This window comes from Vipera ursinii (genome assembly GCF_947247035.1).
Source record: "Vipera ursinii genome assembly, chromosome: 4".
Classification (NCBI taxonomy): Eukaryota; Metazoa; Chordata; class Lepidosauria; order Squamata; family Viperidae; genus Vipera; species Vipera ursinii.
Window position 1 is genome coordinate 86,548,035 of NC_139514.1, and position 24,730 is coordinate 86,572,764.

Here is a 24,730-nt window from a genome sequence, read left to right on the forward strand (position 1 = left end):
TTACTTAAGGAGGCATTAGCCCACTGCGCCACCAAGGCTCATAAAATAGTAGTCATTAAAATACAAATCACAAGGAGAAAAAAACGAAAAGAGAAAAGAAAGAAAAAAAAGGAAAAAAGGGGAAAAAAGAAAAAGAGGACAATAAAATATTTTTATTTCTCATTTATAGTTTCCACATATTAAAAATTAACCCAAATTTATTCCATTTTAACATTTAATACATCCTTCATGTCTCTGCATCCAAATATATTAGTTATATTCTATCATTTTTAGCATATATACTTCTTAACCCATATCATTTAGAAAAACTCAATATTTTAATGTTAATATTCATACATTTGTATTTTATTTTTTTATTTTTATTATTTTTTTATTAGTTAATCAATATTTTTATCTACTCATCAAAACATTCTCGTAATCCCAGTACCATCCTGTCTATTTTAATGTTATCTATTTGGCCTCCTAAAATGTTCATATTTCTTCAATCTTATTCTTGCTTTCTTCCTTTGCATGCCATTTTACGCTTCTTTGCCTCAGGGTCATCAAAGCATTCTTGTATTACTATATCATATTGAAGTGGACCCTCAGACTCCACCATTGAAGAATTAAAGAATCTGCCAACAGCACCAAATCTTATTATTTTCACTTCTTGGTACAATTGTCCTGGTCCAAATAAACTTCCATATTTTCTCCATCACCATCTTCAAAAACCTCTATTTGTTGACTATTTAATTCTTCTATCAGTGTATTTAATTGTTCGATTTCTTCTATTAAGTTCTGTCCCAGTAAAATATTAGTTGTAGTTACAGTTTGAATTTGAGTTTGTTTCATCGAGATACTTTCTAATTCTTTCCCAAAAGCTCTTATTTCATTGCCAACTGTAGAAAGGAGCTGATAAGTTTGGTAAGATATTTCCCACAGAGCATGAATTTGTTTTTGAAACTCTTCCATTGTAAGCTTTAACATCTGATGTTCAAGGTTACTCTTTATCTTAGTTTCTTAAATATTTTCTTTTGTTTTTTTAAAGAAAGTCAGAATTACAATTTCAAATTTAGCCACTGGGTGTCCCCCAAGTACTTTGAGAGTTCTTTTCTTTGTTATTTCTTTCTTAAACGTTCTTTGTTTCAAAAAAAAACACCCCTGAGTTTGTTCGCCGCCTTCCGAAGGGAGGGTTAAATTCCCCCTCCCTCTCCATAGGGGGGAAAGTACTTAGCAGCTTAATTAGGTGAAAAGAAGATGATTAAGGTGCAAGAGAGGAATCTTACCCTCGTCTCTTCCACACTGCCTTAATGTTGCCTAATAGTAGCTTTGACTTCGGCTGTCTGCAGCCTAGGAGCTGGCCATATTCCTATGGTCAGTCTTTCGTCCGCTGGTACACAGGGAATGCAGGCACTAACAAGGGGGTTGCTGCCCCCCCATTTCTGCAAAAGCCCCTTCTGTCTGGACACCCCTCCAGGGCAACTCTCGGGCCTTTTAGGACCCACCAGCGATGCAAATCTGGACGTGGAAGACAGGAGCTGTCCTCCAGGCGTCCATTTACAGCTGTTGGCAAACCGGAAGCCAAATATCCAAACATTCCTTCCGCATTGCATCCTGTACCCCATAGCAATGACTTACAAATTCCAGATGCACCAGAATCTTACTCTCTAGACTCAGATTATGATAAAGATTATTAGCAGGGTGCAGCTGATCTGGGGCTGTTGATGTCAGTGGATCCAAACTTTAGCCCACCATATACTCCTCCTGAACCACACCTAATTTCACAGAGTGAAATAAATGACCTGGTCAGGGATTTGGAATTGCCTAAGACAGGGCTTTTCAACCTTTTCACCCATTGTACCACTTTTAGGATATGGCAACATCCGAGTACCACCAGTCGCCTAGCAAGGTGTCAAAAACTTGATGACCCCCCAAAAAAGGGAAAAAAGTGATGAAGTACAGGTAGTCCTTGACTTACAACAATTTGTTTAGTGACTGTTCAAAGTTACAATGGCACTGGAAAAAGTGCCCCCCAAGCCACAGGTGAGCAAGACACCTGCCTGCCCATCCTTGATACCAAATGTTAAGGTATAAATCACCTTAGTAGAGGGTGAAGGACCGTGCTTCAGAGGATGCATGATGTGCATGAAGGAAGGAAATAAAACACGACGCATAATCTTACTAAATACCTTTTAATTACAAAAAAATATAAAAACTAAATATATATTATAAAGAGAGCTAGCTGACTACATCCTAACGTAACAGACAGTAACAGCAAAGTGAAAGACAATAAAGAAATAACTATGAGAAACTTTTTCTAGACATGCGCACTAAACAGTCTGAAACCATAACATATGGGATTCACTATGGTTACCAGATAAGTTATCACAACAGGTGCAGAGAGCAGGGGAAATGTACAGTTAGAAATGAACTTTTCTGACGAACAAAAAAAACGTGCAGTGACATTCCCCTTCTTTCGTCAGCAAAGTGAAGACTCAAGTAAGGCACATCTTCTCACGCAGATACTCATGCTGGGCTGTAGGTAGTGGTTTGTTCAACATATCAGCAATTTGATCACATGTAGGCACATACTGTAATGTCACAAAACCTTGTTTAACCAGTTGCCTTATGTTTTGATATCGGATGTCAATGTGTCTGGACCTTGAACCTGTAAAATGTGTTTCAGAAATATAAACCACAGACTCATTATCTTCCATCACAGTGATCGGTCGAATCGGATGTGTCCAGATATCTGTGACTAAAGCATCAAACCAGGTTAAAGAATTGCATGCATCAGACACACAAGCATACTCAGCATCTGTAGAGGAACAAGAAACAAAATTCTGTTTACGCACATGCCAGTAAACAGGACATCCATTTAAGAACATCATGTAACCTGAAGTACTTTTTCGTGACTTCTTATCACTTGCCCAATCTGAATCTGCATAACAACATAACTCTGCATAATCAGTATGTGTTGGTTCCAACAACAACTTCATGTCTTTGGTGTGTTTTAGATACCTCAATAACTTTTTAACACATGTCCAATGAAACTGTTTTGCCTTGCCTACATGTCGTGATAAAAGATTAACACTAAGTGCAATGTTGGGTCTAGTCCAACTACTAATATACAGCAGCGACCCAATGACTGAGCGATATAGTGTTTGATCTTCGAACTCAGGACTTGGTTCATGTGCCAAAATGTGAAAATCGGTTTGCATGGGTATACTCACAGGCTTAGCGTCCTCCGTGTTGCAGTGATGTAACAGTTGTTCAATCTTATCTTCTTGTGTGAGGCTAAACCCCTTCTGAGTTTTGGTAATTTGAACACCTAAATAAGTGTTAATACACCCTAAAGACTTCAATGTGAAAAACTTTTGTAAAGCTTTAGCAAAAACCTCACTCATCTGCTTATTTGGACCAATATAAATAATATCATCGACATAAACAAGAATTATCTCATACCTATTACCGGATCTTTTAGTAAACACGCATTCATCTGTTTCGGACTTAATAAAGCCCATTGAATTTAGTTTGTCAGAAAGACATAAGTACCACATTAAACCAGACTGTTTCAGACCAAAAAGACTTTTGTGTAGAAACCAAGTATCCCCTTCTTGCTGTCGGAAACCTGGAGGACCTTTGACATAAATTTCTTCATCAAGATCAGCGTGTAGATAAGCTGTTTCAACGTCAAACTGGAAAACTTCCAGGCCAAGGATAGTTGCAGTGGCTAATGCGATTTTCACACTCTCAGTCCGCACTGTGGGTGAGTATGTATTTGTATAGTCCTCAGGATAACGTTGAGCGAAACCCTGGGCTACAAGTCTGGCCTTGTACAACGACTCACCATTCGGCTTCTTTTTGATCCTGTAGACCCATCGAGTACCAATAACTTTCTTGTTTGCTGGAGGGCTTGCAGGCGTAAACACTTGGAGTTTCTTTAGACTGTCCATTTCAGCCTGCATTGCCTCAAACCATTTATCTTGCTCTGATTCAGGAAGATTTAGAGGGATGAAGGAAGACCCTAAGGAAAATTTGAAAAAAGTAGTTTCAGAAGCCCTTGAAGAGGTTTTGGGGCGCTCAGCAGAAGATATTATGGTGGATATAGATAAAATATTTCGTATCAATTCCTGGATTGCAAGACAAAAGAAATTACCTAGAGATGTGGTGGTTTATTTGACAAAGAGAGCAATTAGAAATGAGGTTATTCAAGCCTTTTATAATAGCAAATTTGTAGTTGCAGAGCAAGAGGTTTTAATTTTAAAAGAGATCCCTCCAAGAATTTTAAGGAGAAGGAAAGAGTTTGCTTTTTTGGCAGAAGAATTAAGAAGACGGGATATCCAGTTCAGATGGGAGATCCCAGTAGGTATGGTGGTGATGTATGCAGGCACGAGATATCGTCTTCTCACAGTGTTACAGGCACGTGATTTCTATGCTAACATTTTGAAGGCAGTCCCCATACTAGTTCTGGAATCTAAAAGGAAGAATGGCGAAGGAGTGCGTCAACCACAAAGTGAGAGTACACAAGGTGCTGAAGGAGTCACGCAGCTGAAAGATGGGAGAATTCCAGAAAGTTATAGGAGTGGATCAGATTTCAGTATCAACGGAGGAGGTCAGAGACCAAAGAATGACACGTGCTGCAGCCAGACGAATAAGACAAGAGCAAGAACAGCAGAGAGTTATGACGGCATCTCAAAAACCTACTTACAGTGAAGCAGTGGGAGGAGCGCGGCCAAAGAGAGTGCAGGTGATTTTGGAAGAGGCTCTCCAAAAGCTTCAGGTCACAAAAGATGGCGACAAAGCTTCTAACCTGGAATGTTAATGGTCTAAATTCACCACATAAGAGAAAGAAAGTATTTCAATATTTAAAGCAATTTAAAAACAATATTATTTGCTTACAGGAAACACATATTCGAGCGGCTGATCAAAAGTACTTGGTAAACTTTAGGTTGGGCACACAGTTTATTGCTTCTGCGCCTGATAAGAATAATGGAGTTGTTATTTATGTTAAGAATACCTTAACAGCGAGTTTAATTGAAGCAGACAAACAAGGAAGATATGTTATAATTGAATTATTAATAGAAGGCAAGAAAACGCTTTTGGTTGGACTATACGCTCCTAATCAACAGCAAGGAGATTTTTATAATTTACTACACAGCAAGATTATTCAGTGGGATTATAAATCTTGTATTTTTATGGGAGATTGGAATGGCGTCTTAGATGTAAAAATGGACAAGGGAGGCCTTTTTAAAGGTACGCCAAGTCATGCTAAATTGCCTAAATCTTTTTTTGAGATGAAGGATGACTTGGAATTGAGAGATGTTTGGAGAGAAAGGAACTTGCAAGAAAAAGACTTTACTTTTTTCTCTGACAGGCATCAATCTTTCTCCAGGATCGATTTTGTATTAATTACTAATGATTTTTTTCCTTCTTGATTAAGAAGATCAAGATTTGTCCAAGAACTATATCTGATCATAGTCCAGTATGGTTGGAGATAGAAAAAGATAATGGTGATAGACGGTATTGGCGTTTAAATGAAAATTTGTTTAGATACCAGGAAAATGTGGAAGAGTGTAAAAAACAGATGAAAGAATTTTTTAAAATTAATATGCATAAAGGTACTTCTATTGAGATGGTTTGGGATGCAAGTAAAGCTTATATGAGAGGTGTATTAATATATTTGAGTAATAAGCATAGACGTAAACTGGAATTTAAGAGGAAAGAATTAGAGGATGAAATTAAGGAAAAAGAAAAGGCTTTAATTCTGAATCCATCTGATGGTAAGATCAAAGAGGTAATTAATTTATTAAGGGGTCAGTTTGATACATTAATGGCAGATCAAGTGGCAACTAATTTACAGTATGCTAAACATAACACTTTTTGCAATGCTAATAAACCGGGTAGATGGTTAGCTTACTTGTTAAGGAAGAAGCAAAGAGCTTGTAATATAGATAGAATAGAACATAAGGGTAAAGTAGTGTATCAACAGAATCTTATTAAAAAGACTTTTGTTGATTTTTATTCTAAGTTGTATGCTAGAGATAAGATTAGAGATGTAGATATAGATGAATATTTGATAAAAGCCAATATTCCTGTTCTTACACAAGAACAAAAGGAAGGGATGAACCAATTGATAACTGATGAAGAAATTTTTTTAGCAATTAAACAATTAAAAGTGGGTAAAGCGCCGGGAACTGACGGTTTGACCGCCGTTTACTATAAAAATTTACAGTTAGAAATGGTGGAACCTTTAAGGGAACTGTTTAAGACAATTCAATTGGGAGGAGGGGTGCCTCCATCGTGGAAAACTGCTTTTATTTCGTTGATCCCGAAGGAAGATCAGGATGCCACCCAAGCCAAAAACTACAGACCAATATCGCTTTTAAACACTGATTATAAGATATTTGCAAACATCTTAGCTAACAGATTAATGAAGGTAATGCAACAAGTGATTCACAGTGATCAAACTGGATTTATAAGTGGTAGACAAATGAAGAATAATGTGAGACACACTGTAGATCTATTGGAATTTTTGGAAAGAAATAATCAGATCCCCGCAGCGCTGATCTTTTTGGATGCTGAAAAAGCCTTTGATCAATTGGATTGGCTATTTTTGATGAAAGTATTAGAGAAAATGGAATTTGGGGAAAAAATTTTACAACCTATTAGCGCAATATATCAAAAGCAAACAGCCCTTATTATAGTAAACAATAGTTTGACAGAACCATGTAATATTGAAAAGGGTACAAGGCAGGGGTGTCCGCTGTCACCTTTATTATTTGTTTTAACATTGGAAATATTACTGATTCAAATACGAGATTCAAATAAAATCAGGGGAATCCAAATAAGAGATCAGGATTATAGACTGAGGGCGTTTGCGGATGACCTAGTTATTACAGTAACTCAGCCGGATTATTCAGTTGTAGAACTGATGGAGATAATAATGTTATATGGGAAAGTTTCTGGATTTAAGATAAACATACAAAAAACCAAAATATTGTCTAAGAATATGACTGTATCACAAAAGGCTGTTATAGAAGAGCTAACGGGATTTGAAATAGTTAAAAAGATTAAATATTTGGGGATATATCTGTCAGCCTCAAATGTGAAGTTATATAAAAATAATTATGAAATGTTATGGGGAAAAATACAAAAAGAATTAGATAGTTGGAAAAAATTACAATTGTCTTTATTGGGAAGAATTGCAGCAGTAAAAATCAATGTTTTGTCAAAATTTTTATTTTTGTTTCAAATGATACCTATACTTAGAAAGGATTCAAATTTGGAGGAATGGCAAAAAGGAATTAATAAATTTGTTTGGGCAGGGAAAAAGCCACGAGTTAAATTTAAGATAATGCAAGATACGCGTGAAAGAGGCGGTCTTAAAATGCCTAATTTTAAATTATATTATGAGGCTGCTACTTTGTCATCGATAAGTGACTGGTTTAATTTAACACAAGGGAGATTATTAAATCTTGAGGGTCATGATTTGTTATTTGGTTGGCATGCATATTTATTGTATGACAAGAAGGTGGATAATGTGTTTAAGATACATATTTTAAGGTATGCTCTGTTGCGAGTTTGGAAAAAGTATAGACATAAGTTAAATTATAAGATACCAATTTGGGCAATACCTAAACATGCAATAGAAAATATAAATGTGGGATTTAAACATGATGAGACTACATATAAGGAAATTTTAAATTTAGAAAGGAATGTATGGCAATTAAAGCCATATAATATTTTAAAAGAAGGAAAGATTGTACAAACTTGGTTCCAGTATGGGCAATTACAGGCAAGATGGAAAGAGGACCAGAAAGTTGGTTTCTCGATGATTGATGAAAATTTGGTAAAACAAATTAGAGATCAAGGTTAAGCACATATAAGAAGGATATATAATGCATTGATAGAAATTGATTCAGAAATGGAACTTGTTAAAGATTGTATGATAAAGTGGGCCCAGAATTTTCAAGAAGTTATAACAATGGACATTTGGGAAAAGATTTGGGTTAGAAATGTAAAGTTTACACAGGCCCAAAATTTAAGAGAGAATTTTTATAAAATGTTTTATAGGTGGCACTTAGACCCTAAAAAATTAGCAAGTATGTATCCGAACTGCCAGCCCAAATGTTGGAGGTGTGGTTGTGAGGATGCAACGTATTTTCATATATGGTGGACTTGTAAAAAGGTTAAAGCTTTTTGGATTAAAATTTGGTGGAATATGCAAAAGATATTTAAGAAAAGGATAAAGTTTTCTCCGCAATTGTTTTTATTGGGTATTATTACAGATACTACTGTTATAGATACAAAGTTGATGTTGAATTTAATTACAGCAGCGAGACTTTTAGTAGCACAATATTGGAAGAAGGAAGAACTGCCGACTATAGAAGAGTGGACTTTGAAAGTTTCTAACTTGGCGGAAATGGCAAAGATTTCAGCATATTTGAAAGATCAATCGCAACAGAGATACATTGTGGAATGGAGAAGATGGATTGAATATATTCAGAATAAATATGGGACTAAAAAGTATCATTTAGCATTTGAATAAGTAGCAGATTTTTATGACGTATAATTAGTTAGTAGTTATTTTATTAATATTTTGACTATGGAGAGTTAAAGTGTGATAGAATTTAATGTTTTATTATTGTTGTTAGCTTATTTTAGATTATGCTTGTTTGTACTATTATACCCTGTGTTCAGCTCTGGGAAGTCGGGGAGGGGTAGGGTAGGGTTGGGGGGGTTGGGGAGAGGGGAGGGGGAGGAGGGGGTTTTTTGTATTCAAAAATGTATTGTAAAACTTTTCAATTAAAAAAAAGAATGACTATCAGAAGCAAGCAATTCAGGTTCCTGAAGGACCATCAATTTGTCACAGAATAAACAAATCATGAACCACTACTTATAAGCCAGAGAGGCTGTAGTGCTAAGCCAAAATTAAGCAAACCATACTAAACCTGGCTAAGTGTATTGTCTTGTACTGTTGGATAAATAAATTTCTGATGAAATTTGAGATGTTTTTCACTATTTAGAGCAATCCTTTTAAGCTCCACAATGGGAGGATACTTTGTCACACTATCTGTCTTGTGCTCTAATTTGGAAACTGGCCACAAATACAGTAAATAACACTTCTCTTTTGTTCTACCACTTTTTTTTTCCAGGAGTGTCTCTCAGGTAAATTTGCCTAGGATTAAAGAGCAGCTGATGAAGTTTAGTATTAAAGAGATGTAAACAGCATAAATTCAATCCTGTTATACAGCAAGAACTTGTTGTGAAAAGTAGATAAGGCTTCTTGACATCGTGTTCTGGAATGTTCCCAGGGTTTTGTGAGAACTTGATGGATTCAATAAGAAATTAAAAGAAAAAAAAATCAGAGAAATGCAGCCAATTTTCTATCACTTTGCCTCTTAATTTAAGATTCTGGGAAATTGTTAACTAACAGGTTCCACAGGCTGAAGTTCCCCCCATGCCTCCATGCTTATGGGGATGGAACAATTTTCCACCACCCACCTTATTTGGTTGTCCTCATCTTGAACCTTGCAAACAGGTTTGAAGACTTAGGTGTATTTATTTTATGGGAGCAGCTCTTTGCCAGCAACTAAAATCTGCCCAATCCATTCGACAAAGGTGGAGAATAAAAAGGATACAAGTGGTCCTCAACTTATGACCATAATTGAGCCCAAAATTTATGTTGCTAAGTGAGAAATTTGTTAAGTGAGTTTTGTCCCATTTTATGACTTTTCTTGCCATAGTTGTTAAATGAATCACTGCAGTTCTTAATAACATGGTTGCTAAGTAAATTTGGTTTCCCCATTGACTTTGCTTGTCAGAAGGCTGCAAAGGGGGATCACATGACCCTGGGACACCACAATAAATGTGAGCCAGTTGTCAAGCATCCGAATGTAAATCAAGTGATCATAGGGATGCTGCAACAGTCATAAGTGTGAAAAATGGTCATAAGTCACTTTTTTCAGTGCTGTTGTAACTTCCAATGGTCACTAAGCGAACTGTTATAAGTCGAGGAGTACCTGTACTCGCTTCAAAGGACAACCCGGTCCTGCTTTGGCAAATTTCTCCAAAATCTCATCTGGGAGGAGTAGAGATTTTGAGCCTGGATCGCCTTCCTGAGAGACGGGTCACAGGTCCTCCAGCCTCTCCGCCCCCGAACGATCCCGATCTCCGCCGATCGCGTGGCTTCTTTCCCGATCGCCCTCCGCCTCCCCTCCCTCCTCCCCTCCCCTCCCCGACGCCGGGCGCGATCAAGCTGGCGGGGGTTGAGGCTGAAATCATTCCGGGGGCGGAGCCTTCCTCGCGGTTCTCTACCCGAGGCGAGACCGGGAAAAGCTGCCGCCTGGGGTGGCCCAGGTGAAGAGTTGTTCGGTCGGCTTTCACGCTGGAGTCCGGGTAAGGCCGGGGAGATGGCCGGGGGAGTTGGGGTGTTTTGGGCATAGCGGCAACGGATCAGTTGGCTCAAGTGTTTAGGAAAAGCGCGGAGCAATAGCGATCCCGGGACCTTTCTTCAGCGAGGGAGGAGGGGGACTCGCGACGGAGAATTCGTCCCCGGTTTTTCCCCCCGAAAGGACTGACAAATCCAGTGGATGCCTGCCTGCTCTTTCCTTTTCTAGCTCGGGCCTGTTAGCGACCGGCTGGAGCGAGTTGTCTCACCTCCTGCCTTTTGCTTCTCCGCCAAAGGCGCTTTCGTTGCATTCCTGCGAAGCTTTGGCAGGGGCACTTGACGTGCCCAGTAGGGCACTTTCCAATTCAATCTCCGGCTCTTCGAAAGAGGATTCATTGCATCTTTAAAACAGCGTTTTTAAAAAGTGTGGAATAATTGTTTTACTCATGGGTATTTCCCACTGGACACTGGCCATTGATGTAATTTTCTCGACCCATTTTATGGTTAAAGTCCCCTGGCTGCAGCTTTGATCTTGCATGAGTGTAAATGGAGCTTATTGATTTTGCTTTACAGGGTACTTTCAGACGGTCAAAGAGTAACTTCTGCGCTACCAAAAGTCACAGCCTGACAAATCCAGGCTATCTTCCTTTGTTTCTCTCTGGTCAAAAACTGGGAAAGGGGAATGTGGCATTCTGACTAATTCTACCTCATGATACAGAGTCCTCATAAAGTTGGCCAAAGTATTTGTAGAAAGAGAATCATTTACATGTTTATTTTTCCAATATGCCGTGTGGCTTGTAGTTTTAATTATTCTTTGAATTCAGATGTGCAATCTGAAGTTATATAAAAATGTTGAAATGTTTAGCATGTTGGAAAGGAGAAATCATTTCTCATTTGCCTGATGAAAGGCAAATGGATTAGAAAAAATATCTAACTGAAGATGGAAGAAACTATTCTTAGTTGGGAAAAGTCCAAAATTGCATTACTAATGGATGATTTTTAGAAACACAGTATTGCCAGTATGCCCCGTAGAATTTATTATTGCAGTAGTTCTAGTAAAGCCAATAAATATTTTTATTTATTTTTCAGGCAGTTGCCCAGGATAGAAATTCCATGTCTCCAGGCTGAGATTATGATAGTTTATTGACTCACATTTAATGTTATTTAATTTAATTTAATTCCTATGTCAACAATGAAATGCTTGACTGTGATCAAAGATATTGATTAATAATTGAAATGTGTATAGAGAACATAATTGGATTTTAATAAGTGGTACCTAATACCTAGTTTTGAAACCCTTGTCTTGCGTAGGGGTTTCTTATTTTTTGTATATGGCTATCATGGTACAATTATCAATACAGAGCAAGTTATTGATGTTTTTCCTTCAGTTTTAAAACTATGTTTATCTTCTTCAAATTCAGCTTTCCATAATACATATTCAGCATAAAGATGGGAAAAGAATACAGCATTGCCATACTTCTTTGCCAATATAGAGCCAATATGTTTCACTGTATTCTATCTGTACTATAGCTTCCTGACCTGCATATAATTTTTTTTACAAGCATAATAAGTTGCTTTGGGATTCCCTTTTTTCTGAGTACATTCCACAGCTTGCCACGAGCAACATAATCAAAATCCTTTCTACAATAATTGAAGCATATAGTGACTTTTCTTAGTATTCATTGTCTTTTTCAGTGATCCAACATACACCAGCAATATTTCACATTCCTTAGCCTTTTCTAAAACCAGTTTGAACATACGGTGTCTCTTTTTCCATGTAGAGCTTTAATCTGTATTGGATTATCCTAAACACTATTTTGTTAGATGTTGTATGATAGTTTGCATACTCTATTGCCTTTCTTTTTATGGTATTGAAATACTGATTTAAGTCTTTCAGTTGGTTAGCCACTGTGTTACTTGGTTAGAAATTTTGTGGATTCTTCTTCTGTTGCTTGCTATATTTCAGTGGGTATTGTATCGGGTCCTGTAGCCTTCTGACTTGGTAATGACCAATGTGCTAATCTAACATCTTCTACCAGTAGTACTTGTAAATAGGGAATAGCTTCTAATATATCTCAGAACTTGAAAACTTTGCTATACAATATTCCCCATCTCCCCTTGAACAGTTCGTGATCTGTTCCACAATCAGCACATAGCCATGTAATTGGGTTCCTATACCCTTTTTTTAAGCAATAATACAGCAAACTTCATCTGGTGGTGCCCATGTATAGGGGCATCATTTTGGTTATTTGAAGGAGACTGACAAGTTTAAGTTTAAGTTTATTGAATTTATATACCGCCCTTTTCCCATAGGACTCAGGGCGGTTTACAAAGTATTTAAAAATGTCAATACAATACAAAAGTTAAAAACAGTTAAAATAATTAAATTTAATCCCTGAAAAAATATAAAACCCCATTTAAAAACTCTCAGTCTGGGCCGGAAAGTTCAAAGAGCCAGGTCTTCAGGTCCTGGCGGAATGACCGAAGGTCATATTTACAAGATAATGTAAATGTTTAATTAGATTTAATTATAAGTATTTCTCTTAGCTCTGTTTATTTTGCAGAATTCCCCTCCAGAGCACCACTAAAGGCCAAGTGTGAATCAGGCCAAGAGAATTTGTGCATTTCAGTTTTAAAATTTTAAGGCTATAATTGTACCATGTGAGTAGAGTGTGGCTGCCATATAACCATTTCCTCTTGGGATCTTACTTACCACCAATCTCTCTGACTCAAAATTTAAGGGTTGCCTTGATAATGCCAGTAAAACATTTTTGTACCATAAACCTGCCATATTCACACTAACCTTCAAATATCTAAACATTCTCAAACACACTTCTTTGCCCTCCTGAGTTGTTATATCTAAGGAGTTAATTTTCTCATATTCAGCTATGCTTCCCTTTCTGCCTAAAAAACTTTGGAGTTTTTTTATCATCTTGCTTTCATCTGAATGTTTGCATTGTGTCTGTAATATATACAGATTATAAAGTAGGGGATAGATTGTAAACAACCAGTAAGTTATTATCTTAGGAGCTGCAGTGGCTCACATGGCTAGGACCATGAGTCAGAAGACCATTGAGCGGTCAGCAATTTGGCAGTTTGAAACCCATGAACAGAGGCCGCTTAATGGATGAGTTCCCATCAGTTTGTCCCAGCTCCTGGCAACCTAGCAGTTCTAAAGTATGCAAATGCAAATAGATAAATAGGTACCACCTTGAGGGGAAAAAATAACAGGGACTTCAAAGGAGCCTTTTGGTTATCCTCTGGGCAATGGTGATGTCACCGACAAATCCTTTCAACCCAGAAATGCCTTGGTAGTGCTTCCAGCATGACTGTAGAAGTAGTTATTTTCTTGTCACTTCTTGTTGAAAAATGCAATCATTCCATTAATTGGTCAACTTGAAGTGCCACAAAACCAATTATTAACAGTTTAACAAATTTACAATTAATTAACAAGACCAATAATTAACAGAAAATATCCTGGTGTTCTGAAGGGTATCATGTATAGTATTGAAAATCAGAATAGTGACCAGAAAGGACAGATACTCAAAACAAATATGATTGCATTTAGCTCTGCCTCTGCAAATCTTGAAGAATAATATAAACTATTATCTACCTATGATCCACAGTATGGTGTTTAGCTTAGTTTGCTATGCTACCATCACAGTAAGTGTACATTATAGTAGCACATTTTCTGAACTTAGCCAGTTGTGACTTAATATCAAAAGTGGGGTTTAGAGATTTTTGAACCCAACTTAAATTAACCATTTGTTTGCTTCCATGCATTGAACAAAGAAAATGTAAATTCATCTATTTTATACAAATTTCCTACCTGTTTGTTATAGAAAATAGTTGTGTGTTAATGACATTTGTACCGAGTGCTTGTGTGCCTTATTGGCTGTTAATATTACATGATGAGTCATGAGTCAATGACCGCTTATTGCAGGGGTGCCAAACTGCTGGATGCGTCATGCCGAAACTGCACCCACCCCAGTTCCGGCAATGGGGAAAAAGTCACGATACGTCGGAACACGTCATGTGACATGGCGAGTTTGACACTCCCGGCTTATTGCAATCATGAATATAGAAAAAATACATTTGTTTCCAAACTCTGAAATCATTTATGTTTTCTCAGAGTCTGTAAACTTTTGAAAAACAAGGTCTTATAAAAAATGGTATACAAAAATGAATAAACAATATATGGTGAACATGAAGCAGTTTATTGTATCTTTTAAGTCTTCTAGATGAGAATCTATAGAAGCTAATCTGCTTGATGATAAATTACAAATACAGAATTAATAATGATAGAAAAAAGAAAACAAATCAACAAAGTTGATCTACTGATTGAGGCACCAGGCTATATATCAGGAGTTCTAGTTCTGCCTTAGGCATGGAAGCTGGCTGGGTGACAGTCACTCTGTTAAACAACCCACCTTATAGGGATGTAGGGAAATAGAAGGAGGAGTATTAATAAGTTTGCTGCTTTATTTATGTAGCGCCACTCCCATAGGGACTGCTGAAATCCAGGCCCTCCTGGCCTCCCCTTGACCTGGCTGCTGGCCCAAAGGATCTCTCACTTTGGCACCTCTGCTTGACAGGGGCACATAATGCAGTGGTACTCAGTCACGGTCAGCAGCCACTCACTTGCGGCGGTAATGGTCGATCTCTCTAGGCAGTAAGTCACGTGGAATAATGATGGTTGATCTCAGGCAATAAGAGCTTACAGGGGACAATGATAGTCAGTCCCTGATAACAGCAACTTGCATACGATGATGGTAGTCAGTCCTGGGTAACAGCAGCTGGCGTACGACGAACAAACATGGAAAAGAAATAGCTACTGTACTTTTATATGCATGACTCAAATTCTATAGTGAAAGAGATTATGAATGGAAGAAACAAAAAAAATCTAAGAAGCATTTAGTTTTTAGTTTTATCATACATAGGAAGACTTTGGAGAAATGAAGCATTTTCTAAAAAGGGAATCAGCATAAATCTTCTGAAACACAAATACAATTTGGGCTATTTTTCTGGACTTGTTCCTAATCTGTAGTATACTAGCTGAATTTTTTAATCATTTTGCTTTTAAATTATAGCTGATCATAGATTGATCTTCATTTTTAATTTCTTCATTATAATAAATTTCCTTCTCGACAATTTTCTCCAGAGGTATTAGATTCAGGTACACTGGTGTAATTATTCTTGGTTAGGTAATAATTTTTGTAGCAGATCACAACTACTTACTGTATCTTTGTAGTGACCAACAGTCCTTCTTTTCTGATAACTATGAGAGTAATTAATTTTTTCCATTGTTACAACATTTTCCCTCTGATGCCTTCCTGGATAAGTCATCCTTTTAGGTTTTAGCTAAGGAATTGGATTTCACCCACATTCTTTCACAGAGGAGTGTGTTCCTGTTAACTTATGTCTGCTCCATGTATCCTTTCTTGGATTCTCTATGGTTCTTTGTTTTTCAAAAATAAGTCACTGAATCTATTTTAGACCAGTTCTGTATATTCTTTGACACACCAAAAATGTGGATTAAAAAGGAGCCATGTAGATCAATGAATCCAAAACATTATTTACTGCTGGAATTTATATCAATGCATCCTTGCAGGAAACCAGCATTCTTTTTGCTTTTCTAGTTAATGTATATATTCTGTTATTTTTTTAATATATTGAACTATGTCTAGAATACAGTAGTTGACATATGCTAACTTGTTTTGTAACATTTCTGTTCTGGACTAAAATTGTAATAAAGTTGTTGCTGCTTTTGTAGATGCTCAAGGCAAAATTGAGTATATCTGTCTTTTCTCTGTTATATTTATATATTTGTGTTTTGTTACCACTGTTGAGGAGCTGGAATAATATTTCCAATATTTAGTTTTAGCATATTTAAAGAAGTTCTTTCAACGTTCCAGGTTATTTCTGTGTCTTCTTCCTTTGTTCTTTTCCTACTACCTCATTACTTTTTAGGTATAGATCAGGGGTCTTCAAACTTGGCCCTTTTACGACTTGTGGACTTCAACTCCCAGAATTCCTCAGCCAGCAAAGCTGGCTGAGGAATTCTGGGAGTTGAAGTCCACAAGTCATAAAAGGGCCAAGTTTGAAGACCCCTGGTAGAGATACTTCAGTTTTTGTTTTGTTTTGAGTTGTGCTTTTATTGACCCTCATTTTAGTATCTTCTACACATCTGGAGAGCCTTTTTTCATTAACTTCTCCAATCTTACAGTTCTGCTTATTACTACACTGAGTTCCTTAACTCGCTTTCTTAAATTCTAAGATAAGCATTCAACCATACATTTTAGTTTTTATTTATTTTGAAAATTCCAGTGTTATATATTCAATCATCTTGTTCCTTTTTCTGAAGAAGAAACTTGTTATCAAAGAAAGTCAGAAATTTCCTTAAAGGTCTATGCTCGACAGAATGTTTTTCCTAACAGATGTTGGTTTGATGAAATGTTTCACTACTACTTATTGAAAAAGAACTTCTTGGACTGTTTTTTTATGAGAGATCTCCATGAAAATCTCCTAGATTCAGAGTGCAATTTTTTTAAATAAATATTTTATTGATTTTCTATTTTCACAGATAAGTGCTCCATAAACAACGTGGTGACCGAGTTCATTAATAATTCAGTGGTGCGTATAAGTTTTTCCAACTAAGTCCAGTGTTATACCTGCCCATGCACCCTCTCTTCTTCTGGCAATAACAATTTTTTGCATTAGGCAAATACAATTCTTATTATTGTTAGAAAACATACAATTGCATATCAACATTTATTACATTTTTCTAATCATATCAATAATATCAGTTTAAAATATCTTTCCTAGCCAAAGCATATCTTAATTGCATTTGCATTCAATTTCCACATATTTAATCCATGTCCTATTTTTAGTATTTAATCCTTGTCCTATTTTTGCTTTTTTTTCAATTTTAACTCCCCATCCATGTTCAAAGTATCCAATCATTTATAATTTCAAAACAAATTATATTTGGGCAACCAAAACAATCCCTTCTTCAAAGTTCTTAACATATTCCTATTTCCCTTTTCATACCAAGATATAATATTCTGATGAGAAATCCTATTTATGAAAATACTTCTATTTCTAACAATCTATTCTTAACCATATTCAAACTTCTAATTAATAATATAGCATCCCCTCTAATAGGTCAAAGCTTCCTTCAATCTTACTCTAGCTTTCTTTCTTTGCCAACTAATTTTCCAAGTTAGTACATTTAGGTCATCAAAAAATTCTTCCTCTATTTTTATATACATTATTTGGAACAAGAAAAACAATTTGGTTAAATGCTTTTAGAAGAGCTAGCCAGTTGATATTCTTCTCTGGTTCCCTACAGTTCTGTGAATGACTTTATCTTCCATTCCATCAGCTCTTCTTTCTTGTCATCCAGTATGTTCTGAAACCTTGGTTTATAAAAGTCTTTTCCATTTCCAATATTATCATTATGTCTTCTGAGTTTTCATTTATCTGAGTCTGACAATATATATCCTCCTTTAAATCAGTGTTTGCGTTGGCATTCACTAGTTTTCCTTCTATTTTCTGGTTTGCTGGTTCCTTCTCTGTAGGTGTTTTCTGAGTTTGTAGATTTGAGTTAGAGAGTTGTTCTTTTATCTCCTTTGTGTTTTTAGTAACCTGTTCACAAGCTAGAATAATTGTTTTTTGTATTAATTTCAGCATGGAGAATATTTCTTTCTGTGTTTCATCAGTATTTTCTTGGTGATATGACAAGTTAAGGCTGCTGGGAACAGATGTTAAAGATGATGCTTTACACTGAGTCTGAAATGTCCATTTTATTTTGTTGTATTTTATTTTAGCTTTGTAAGTAGCCTTTATAGATTTATCCAACCAACTGTCCATTCCTGAATCTCCCCTAAGCAAATATAAGTTCAGTTTTTTCTGTCCAATAAGAAATATATCCTTTCTGTCCAGGGAGAAAAAAGAATCATTGAGGGTTGTTTAACAGCTAAAATTGATAACCCAAAGTGTTCCATATATTTCTTCTAAAAAATAAATAAATCCACAATACAGTTCTAGAAGTCAGTATTTATGTTCAAAATTCAGACAGGCCAAGTTTAAAATGTTTATCATCTCTGCCACATAAGTAAGAAGCCCCCAAGCCTGTTCCTTTTTTTCTTCTGAACTGTAATTTTCAATAATAAAATAATTCCAGGGCCAATCAAAACCTTATCTAATTCTGGGCTTCAAGCCAGATTTCTTTTAGGCATAAATAAGTTGTAGTGCCATAATTCACCACTAGATGTCATCAACGCCACTTCCTGGTTTTTAAATCCAAAACATATTGTTAAACTTTTCAAGTCTTTTTCTTTAGAGGAAATAAAAAGGTCTTAAAAACACTTTTAGTCCCCAAATTTTCAGACTGTAAGTATATTTTAGTTCCAGTTGAGTCTTATAGGTTCGCCAGTATCCCCACGTATTAATTCGCCACTTTTCTTTTCTGAGGGAGTGGGGCAAAAATTCCCTTTCATCAGGGGAAGTGCTTTGGGCAGCTTTTCAGGAAGAGGTCTCAAGATCATAAAGAAAAGATCAGGTCTCACCCAGTTTCATCCACATTGCTGTAAAAATGCTTGGTAGTGCTTGCTGACTTCCGTAGTCCGCAGTTTAGGACTGGCTACATGAATGCAGCCAGTCTTCCGCCAGTTTGGAGGGCTTCCTTGGATCAAACGGGGGGGCTGCCACCACCACCCCACTATCAACGAGCATCCCCTTCTCACTTGCCGCCTCTACAGGGTGACTTTTGACCCTTTCCAGGGTCCCCCAGCAGGGGAAATCAGATGGAGATGGAGCCTCGTCCTCAAGCGTCTGCATTGCCAGGAAATCCCAACTGGAAGTCCAGAGTGCAAATATTGATAATGATGTAGTAGTACAGAGTTTACCTTGACTTTTGCAAATGGCTATTTATCTAGTTTGGCTACATTTTGTCCTCTTAGTCCTGTGAAGTAGGTTAGGCTGTAACATGAAAGTAGTTATTTGGTTTGAACTTTCCTTTTACAAGGACACCTTCATTTAGCATTGATACAATCTTTAAAGCCCTAAACACCCTAGGGCCAACTAACCTATAGCATTACTTTCTCTTGTGAATATGCAAATAAATCTATGACACTCTTATTTTGTTGCATGTGCCCAATATGATGCAGTAGTTAATTGGAAGTAATGCTCCTTCAAAGATAAAATTGAAAAGTGTCCTTTTTGCTAATTTGATGGATAGAAGTTGCAGAGAATTGAAGGCTATGGGCAGTTAGTGATGTAAAACAGATGGAACATGGGAAGTAATATTGCATTAACTAAAATCTTCTTGGACTTCTGAGGGATTAGTTTTTTTTCCTTCTGCTTTAAAACTGGTATATCTGTTTTGGGATCTTCACCATAGATATTAGATGCTTCCTATCTCAAAATGAAGGGACGCGGTGGCTCAGTGGGTTTGGATGCTGAGCTTGTCGATCAGAAGGTCGGCAGTTTGGCGGGTCGAATCCTGAGTGCCGCGTAGCAGAGTGAGCGCCTGTTACTCGTCCCAGCTTCTGCCAACATAGCAGTTCAAAAGCACGTAAAAATGCAAATAGAAAAATAGGGACCACTCCGGTGGGAAGGTAACAGTGTTCCGTGCGCCTTTGGCGTCTAGAAATGCCGGCCACATGACCATGGAGACGTCCTTGGACAAGTGCTGGCTCTTCGGCTTTGAAACGGAGATGAGCACCGGCCCCTAGAGTTGGAAACGACTAGCACGCATGTGCGGGGGAACCTTTACCTTTACCTTTGTCTCAAAATGATATTAAGTTGTGCCACCAAAATACATTAGAGCAGTTGTCTGTAGAGATTCTCAGTCATCCAGGTTATGGTTTTCCCAAAGGTGCTTTTTCAAAAGGCAACTGGACTTTGTCTTTCGTTGAAGATATTTCACTACTCATCCAAGAAGCTTCTTCAGTTCATTAGTGCAGCCAGCAGATTTGAGGGGCTGGGAAAAGCAGAGACAGGCTTTAAACCTTGGGATTTGCGCTTAAGTAATTTCATTATTTTAAATTTCAGATTAGTTTTTAATTTTATTTTTTATATTCAATTGTGAACTCCAAAGAGATTTGTGTTTGGATATATATAAAAGCATTAAACCAATAATATATACATAAATAGAATATCTGCCCACATCATTTTCAATAGTAAAGCAGTATGGTTAGTCATATAGGAGGTGAGCAGAGTTAGTTACTGATAGAAGAGAATATTTGTAGCTCAGGGTTGAGGTGTGGAGTCTTTAATACTCTCTGAGCTTGATTGTTTTCTTGCAATCTCTTTCCCCCCACCAAAAAAAGAATACCCCCAACAACCACTAGTCCTATGATTTCCTGGTGTTTCCTGTTCAAATATTTGATCCAACCTGTTTAGTTTATAAGGTCCTTAAGGTATGATGTGTGTGTGTGTGTGTGTGTGTGTGTGTGTGTGTGTGCGTGTGTGTGTGTATGTATGTATGTATGTATGTATGCAGGGCTTTTTTTGTCATAGAACGCTCAGAACGGAGTTCCGGCACCTTTTTTGAATGGAACCTTGTAGGGTAGGCAAGGCGGGTTGTATGACATGTGTGAGTTCAAGCAGCTTTTTCTTTTACAAAAAAAGCACTGTATGTGTGTATAATCAACACAAGTTTAAATGTATTTTCACTTCTTTAGGAGATGTTTTCTGCACTGTGGCTTACTTCTTGGATTTATCTCATTCATTTTGTTTTCAGCTGTTGTAAGTATACTATATTTCTTTCTGTCTTATATCTCAGTGAGCGTCACATAACAATATTTGGGTTTTTCCCTGCAGTTAACCAGTCTCCCAAATGGCTTGTTTATTTTCACTTTCACATGTCTCATGAAGTGCGGTTATTCTGGCAATATAGCAACAGAGATGTACAGTTGAAAATCAGAGCATATGAGAAGAAGTTTAAAGTTCATTTTGTCTCATTTTAAGTTTCTTCTGTATTTAAAATAAAATGCAGGTTTCCTTTTCCTGGAATAATCCTCACAATTCTGAAATATAAAGTGAACTCTTTATTTAAACAAAAGCAGGAAAGAGTAAGAGTAAGACTAATACTGTATAGCCAAAGCCTTCCCTTTTACATCAGTCCTTTAGGCACATATTGAATTCTGCTATATGCTGGCATTTTTCATTTGTTCCGTATACACTGGTAAAACCTCTGAAAAAGTAAGCCTGCAGCCTATCCTGCTAGGTTCCTGCCCCAAGTCTCTGGAAATCATTCTGCACAGAGAGTACATCTTTTTGGGACAGATCATTTGTGCCAAGATGTACAATAGAAGGGAAAGGCTAGCTTAATCTTCCTCTTTTTCCTTCATTGGTAGGGAATTCTGACTGCAAAATCAGATATGCTGATGACTGTCTAAAGATGATGGGGCTGAAAGAATGGCTTGCTCTTAAATTTCCATTGTTATGCCACAATAACATAGATTTTGAAATTGTTATTAGCTTGTAGAATTAAGGAGTTGTTGGGGATCTTAAAAGTCATCCAGTCACTGTAGGATCCACTAGTGCACAGGTGTCAAACTTGCCGTGTCACGTGACATGTCGCGACGAATCACGAATTTTTTTTTTGCATTGCTAGATCTGGGGTGGGTGTGGCCTCCATATGATGCAATCGGCCCCTGGGCTGGCAGTTTGACACCCCTACACTAGTATGTCTCTCTGCTTCTTCAATGAAGAAGAACCTACCATTTTAATTATTGTCATCTTTTTTCTAAACTATAATCAGTTCCCATTCTATGTTTTCTGCCAATTACATGATCTGTTCTTCCACTTGTTTTATACTTGAAAATTAGGGAGCTTGTTCATTATGTCAGCTCTTCCAACCATTTTTCCTATTTCAGAAGCCAACAATGTTTTACTGGGTTCCCCAGTAAAGGAAAACCCCAAATGTCACCTAGGAAACATTTTTAAAAAATTGGACTAAAGTTAATATTTTCCTCCTCCACAGTCCTGCATCCCAGTAAATCTAAATGTCACCAAGTGGTGATTTGTTGCAGCTGAAATATAAATATGCCTCCCCATTCAGATTGACACAATCTCTTCACTTTGACTTCTGGTCAATGAATGAGGGCAGAGTAATTTGAACTGATTCAGGGTTGCTGTGGTAGCCATGAAATACTGACTTAGTGCCAACAAAGTAGCCAGTATGGGTTTGCAAAGGGGAATTTCAGTATCATTTAAGAGACCTTCCTTCATAAATTGAGTTTATTGGGCAGAGGGACAGATGATACATCAGACAAAGCCCGTAGGGTGTCCTGATGTTTATTGTGCCTATTGTAAGGCTGTCAGATAGGCTGCCTACTCTAAAGGAGAGGTCCCCAACATTTTGGGCACCAGGGACCGGTTCCGTGGAGAGAGGTTTTTCCGCGAACTGGAAGGTGTGTGGTTTTGTGTGCTGCTCGCAGATGGGGCTTTGCTTGTTTGTGTGGACCGGTTGCTGGCATGCCGTGGCCTGGTACTGGTCCGTGGACCGGGGGTTGGGGACCCATGCTCTAGTCTAGAGAATAAGATCATCACAGGCCACTCCTAATTTCTTCCCACTGCCTAAATAATCTTTTTCCTGCTGCTTCTTGGAAAATGAAGGTAGGGAAAAGGTTATATATAGTCCTCCTTGTAATCAAATACAGTGATTCAAATCCACAGGCTTATCTGAAATCATATCATTATGAGGAGATAATCTCAACGTTCTGAGTTTGAACAGGATGTTTGCTTTAAATTTTAGTATTAAATTAGACAAATGAATACTGTGAGCTAAATAAGGCTAAATATTCATATCATACATTGTAGAAATATTTGAAATTATGAAATTATGCAAGAAACAGTAGAAGAGAATGTTGCATAGCAATTCAGTGATTGTTCTTTAAAAAGTGTTACTTGTTTAGTTGTGTAGCTTAATTTTGGTAAACAAAATATTCCCTTTATAGTAATGAATAACTCAAATCTGCTTGAATATTTGAGAAATATTTGCCATAATTGTAGATCTGCTTACATATTTCAAATAGATAATCTACCCAGATAGCAATTATACTATTATAATCACTATTATACAAATACTAATGTATATTTATAGTTGTACAAATAGTAATGCATATTTATTTATTTGTTAGGTGAGAACCTTATTAGTTCTTTCCCTAAAGGAGAGCCAGGAATTGTCTCTTGTCTGCAAGGTAGCCAATCTAACCGCGTTGTGACTTGGTATAGAAATGATATTGAGACACCCATAAGTACAGATAACTGCTCCCGGGTTTATCAGCAAGCAAACTTACTTTGGTTTTATCCTGCAAAACTAGAAGATTCTGGAATGTATCAGTGCATTTAGTAAGTCGGTTTATTTATTCATTTATTTATTCATTGCATTTACAGGTAGTGCGCAATTTACAATAGTTCATTTAGTGACCATTCGAAGTTACAATGGCACAGAAAAATATGGACTTGGGACTATTTTTCACAGTTATGACTGTTGCAGCATCCCCATGATTATGGGATCAAAATTTGGTTGCTTGGCAACTGGCATGTATTTATGACGCTCAGTGTGCCTGGATCATGTTACATTTTGTGACCTTCTGAGAAGCAAAGTCAATGGGGAAGCCAGATTCAATAACCGTTTTACTAATTTAACAACTGTGATTTATTTAACAAGAAAGATCATAAAATGGGGATGGAAATGTTGGGCTCAGTTGTGGTCGTAAGTCAAGGACTACCTATATATCTCACTTTTTCTGTGGGAGATCAAGGATGTACACCATAAAAACAATTCTAAAATAGAGATTGAGCCACGTGAAAATCTCTGATTTCCCTTAAAATTTCCCATGAACTCCACTGACAAGGAGAGACATAATTTGATCTCACTCCATTATAATTACAGTAGTAATCACATTGCTTCTAGTATTTAGAAAATGGAAAGAATTTATGAAGTGATTGAAGACAATTCAGTAATGAGAAGAAAATATAAAGTTAATATTTTACCATGTTTATTGCCAATCACTCTCTTTGTGGCTGTATATATTTTATAATGATAACTGAAGTACTGATACTGTTTTTTATTACAGTAATTCCACAAGAGTTAACAAAACCCTAATAGTGTTTGAGAACAGTGTTGGATTGTGTTTTAATAAAGGAATGGTTTATAAACAGGAAGTTCTATTAAAATACAGTGGGAAGCTGACTTGTCCAGATCTTCATAATTTCAGATATTATGACAATGCTCCTCTTGCTTTACAATGGTATAAGGTAAGTCCTTTTCCACAAAGACAGAAGCAAAATTGCAATTAAGCAATTTACCCTTTCCATTTTGCACATCACTATCTTGCCATG

The 24,730-nt window shown here is 36.9% G+C and overlaps 1 protein-coding gene across 1 annotated transcript in view; it reads left to right on the plus strand.

The window, feature by feature from the left end:
* The first annotated feature begins 10,280 nt into the window (after positions 1 to 10,280).
* LOC310640596 (interleukin-1 receptor type 1-like) overlaps positions 10,281 to 24,730 on the plus strand; it is a 28,596-nt gene continuing 14,146 nt past the window's right edge. The window contains exons 1-4 of the mRNA XM_083362981.1: positions 10,281 to 10,380; positions 21,061 to 21,124; positions 23,524 to 23,734; positions 24,466 to 24,646. Coding sequence (XP_083219107.1) covers positions 21,064 to 21,124; positions 23,524 to 23,734; positions 24,466 to 24,646 — 453 coding nt within the window. The 5' untranslated portion in view covers positions 10,281 to 10,380; positions 21,061 to 21,063. The remainder of the gene's footprint in view (positions 10,381 to 21,060; positions 21,125 to 23,523; positions 23,735 to 24,465; positions 24,647 to 24,730) is intronic.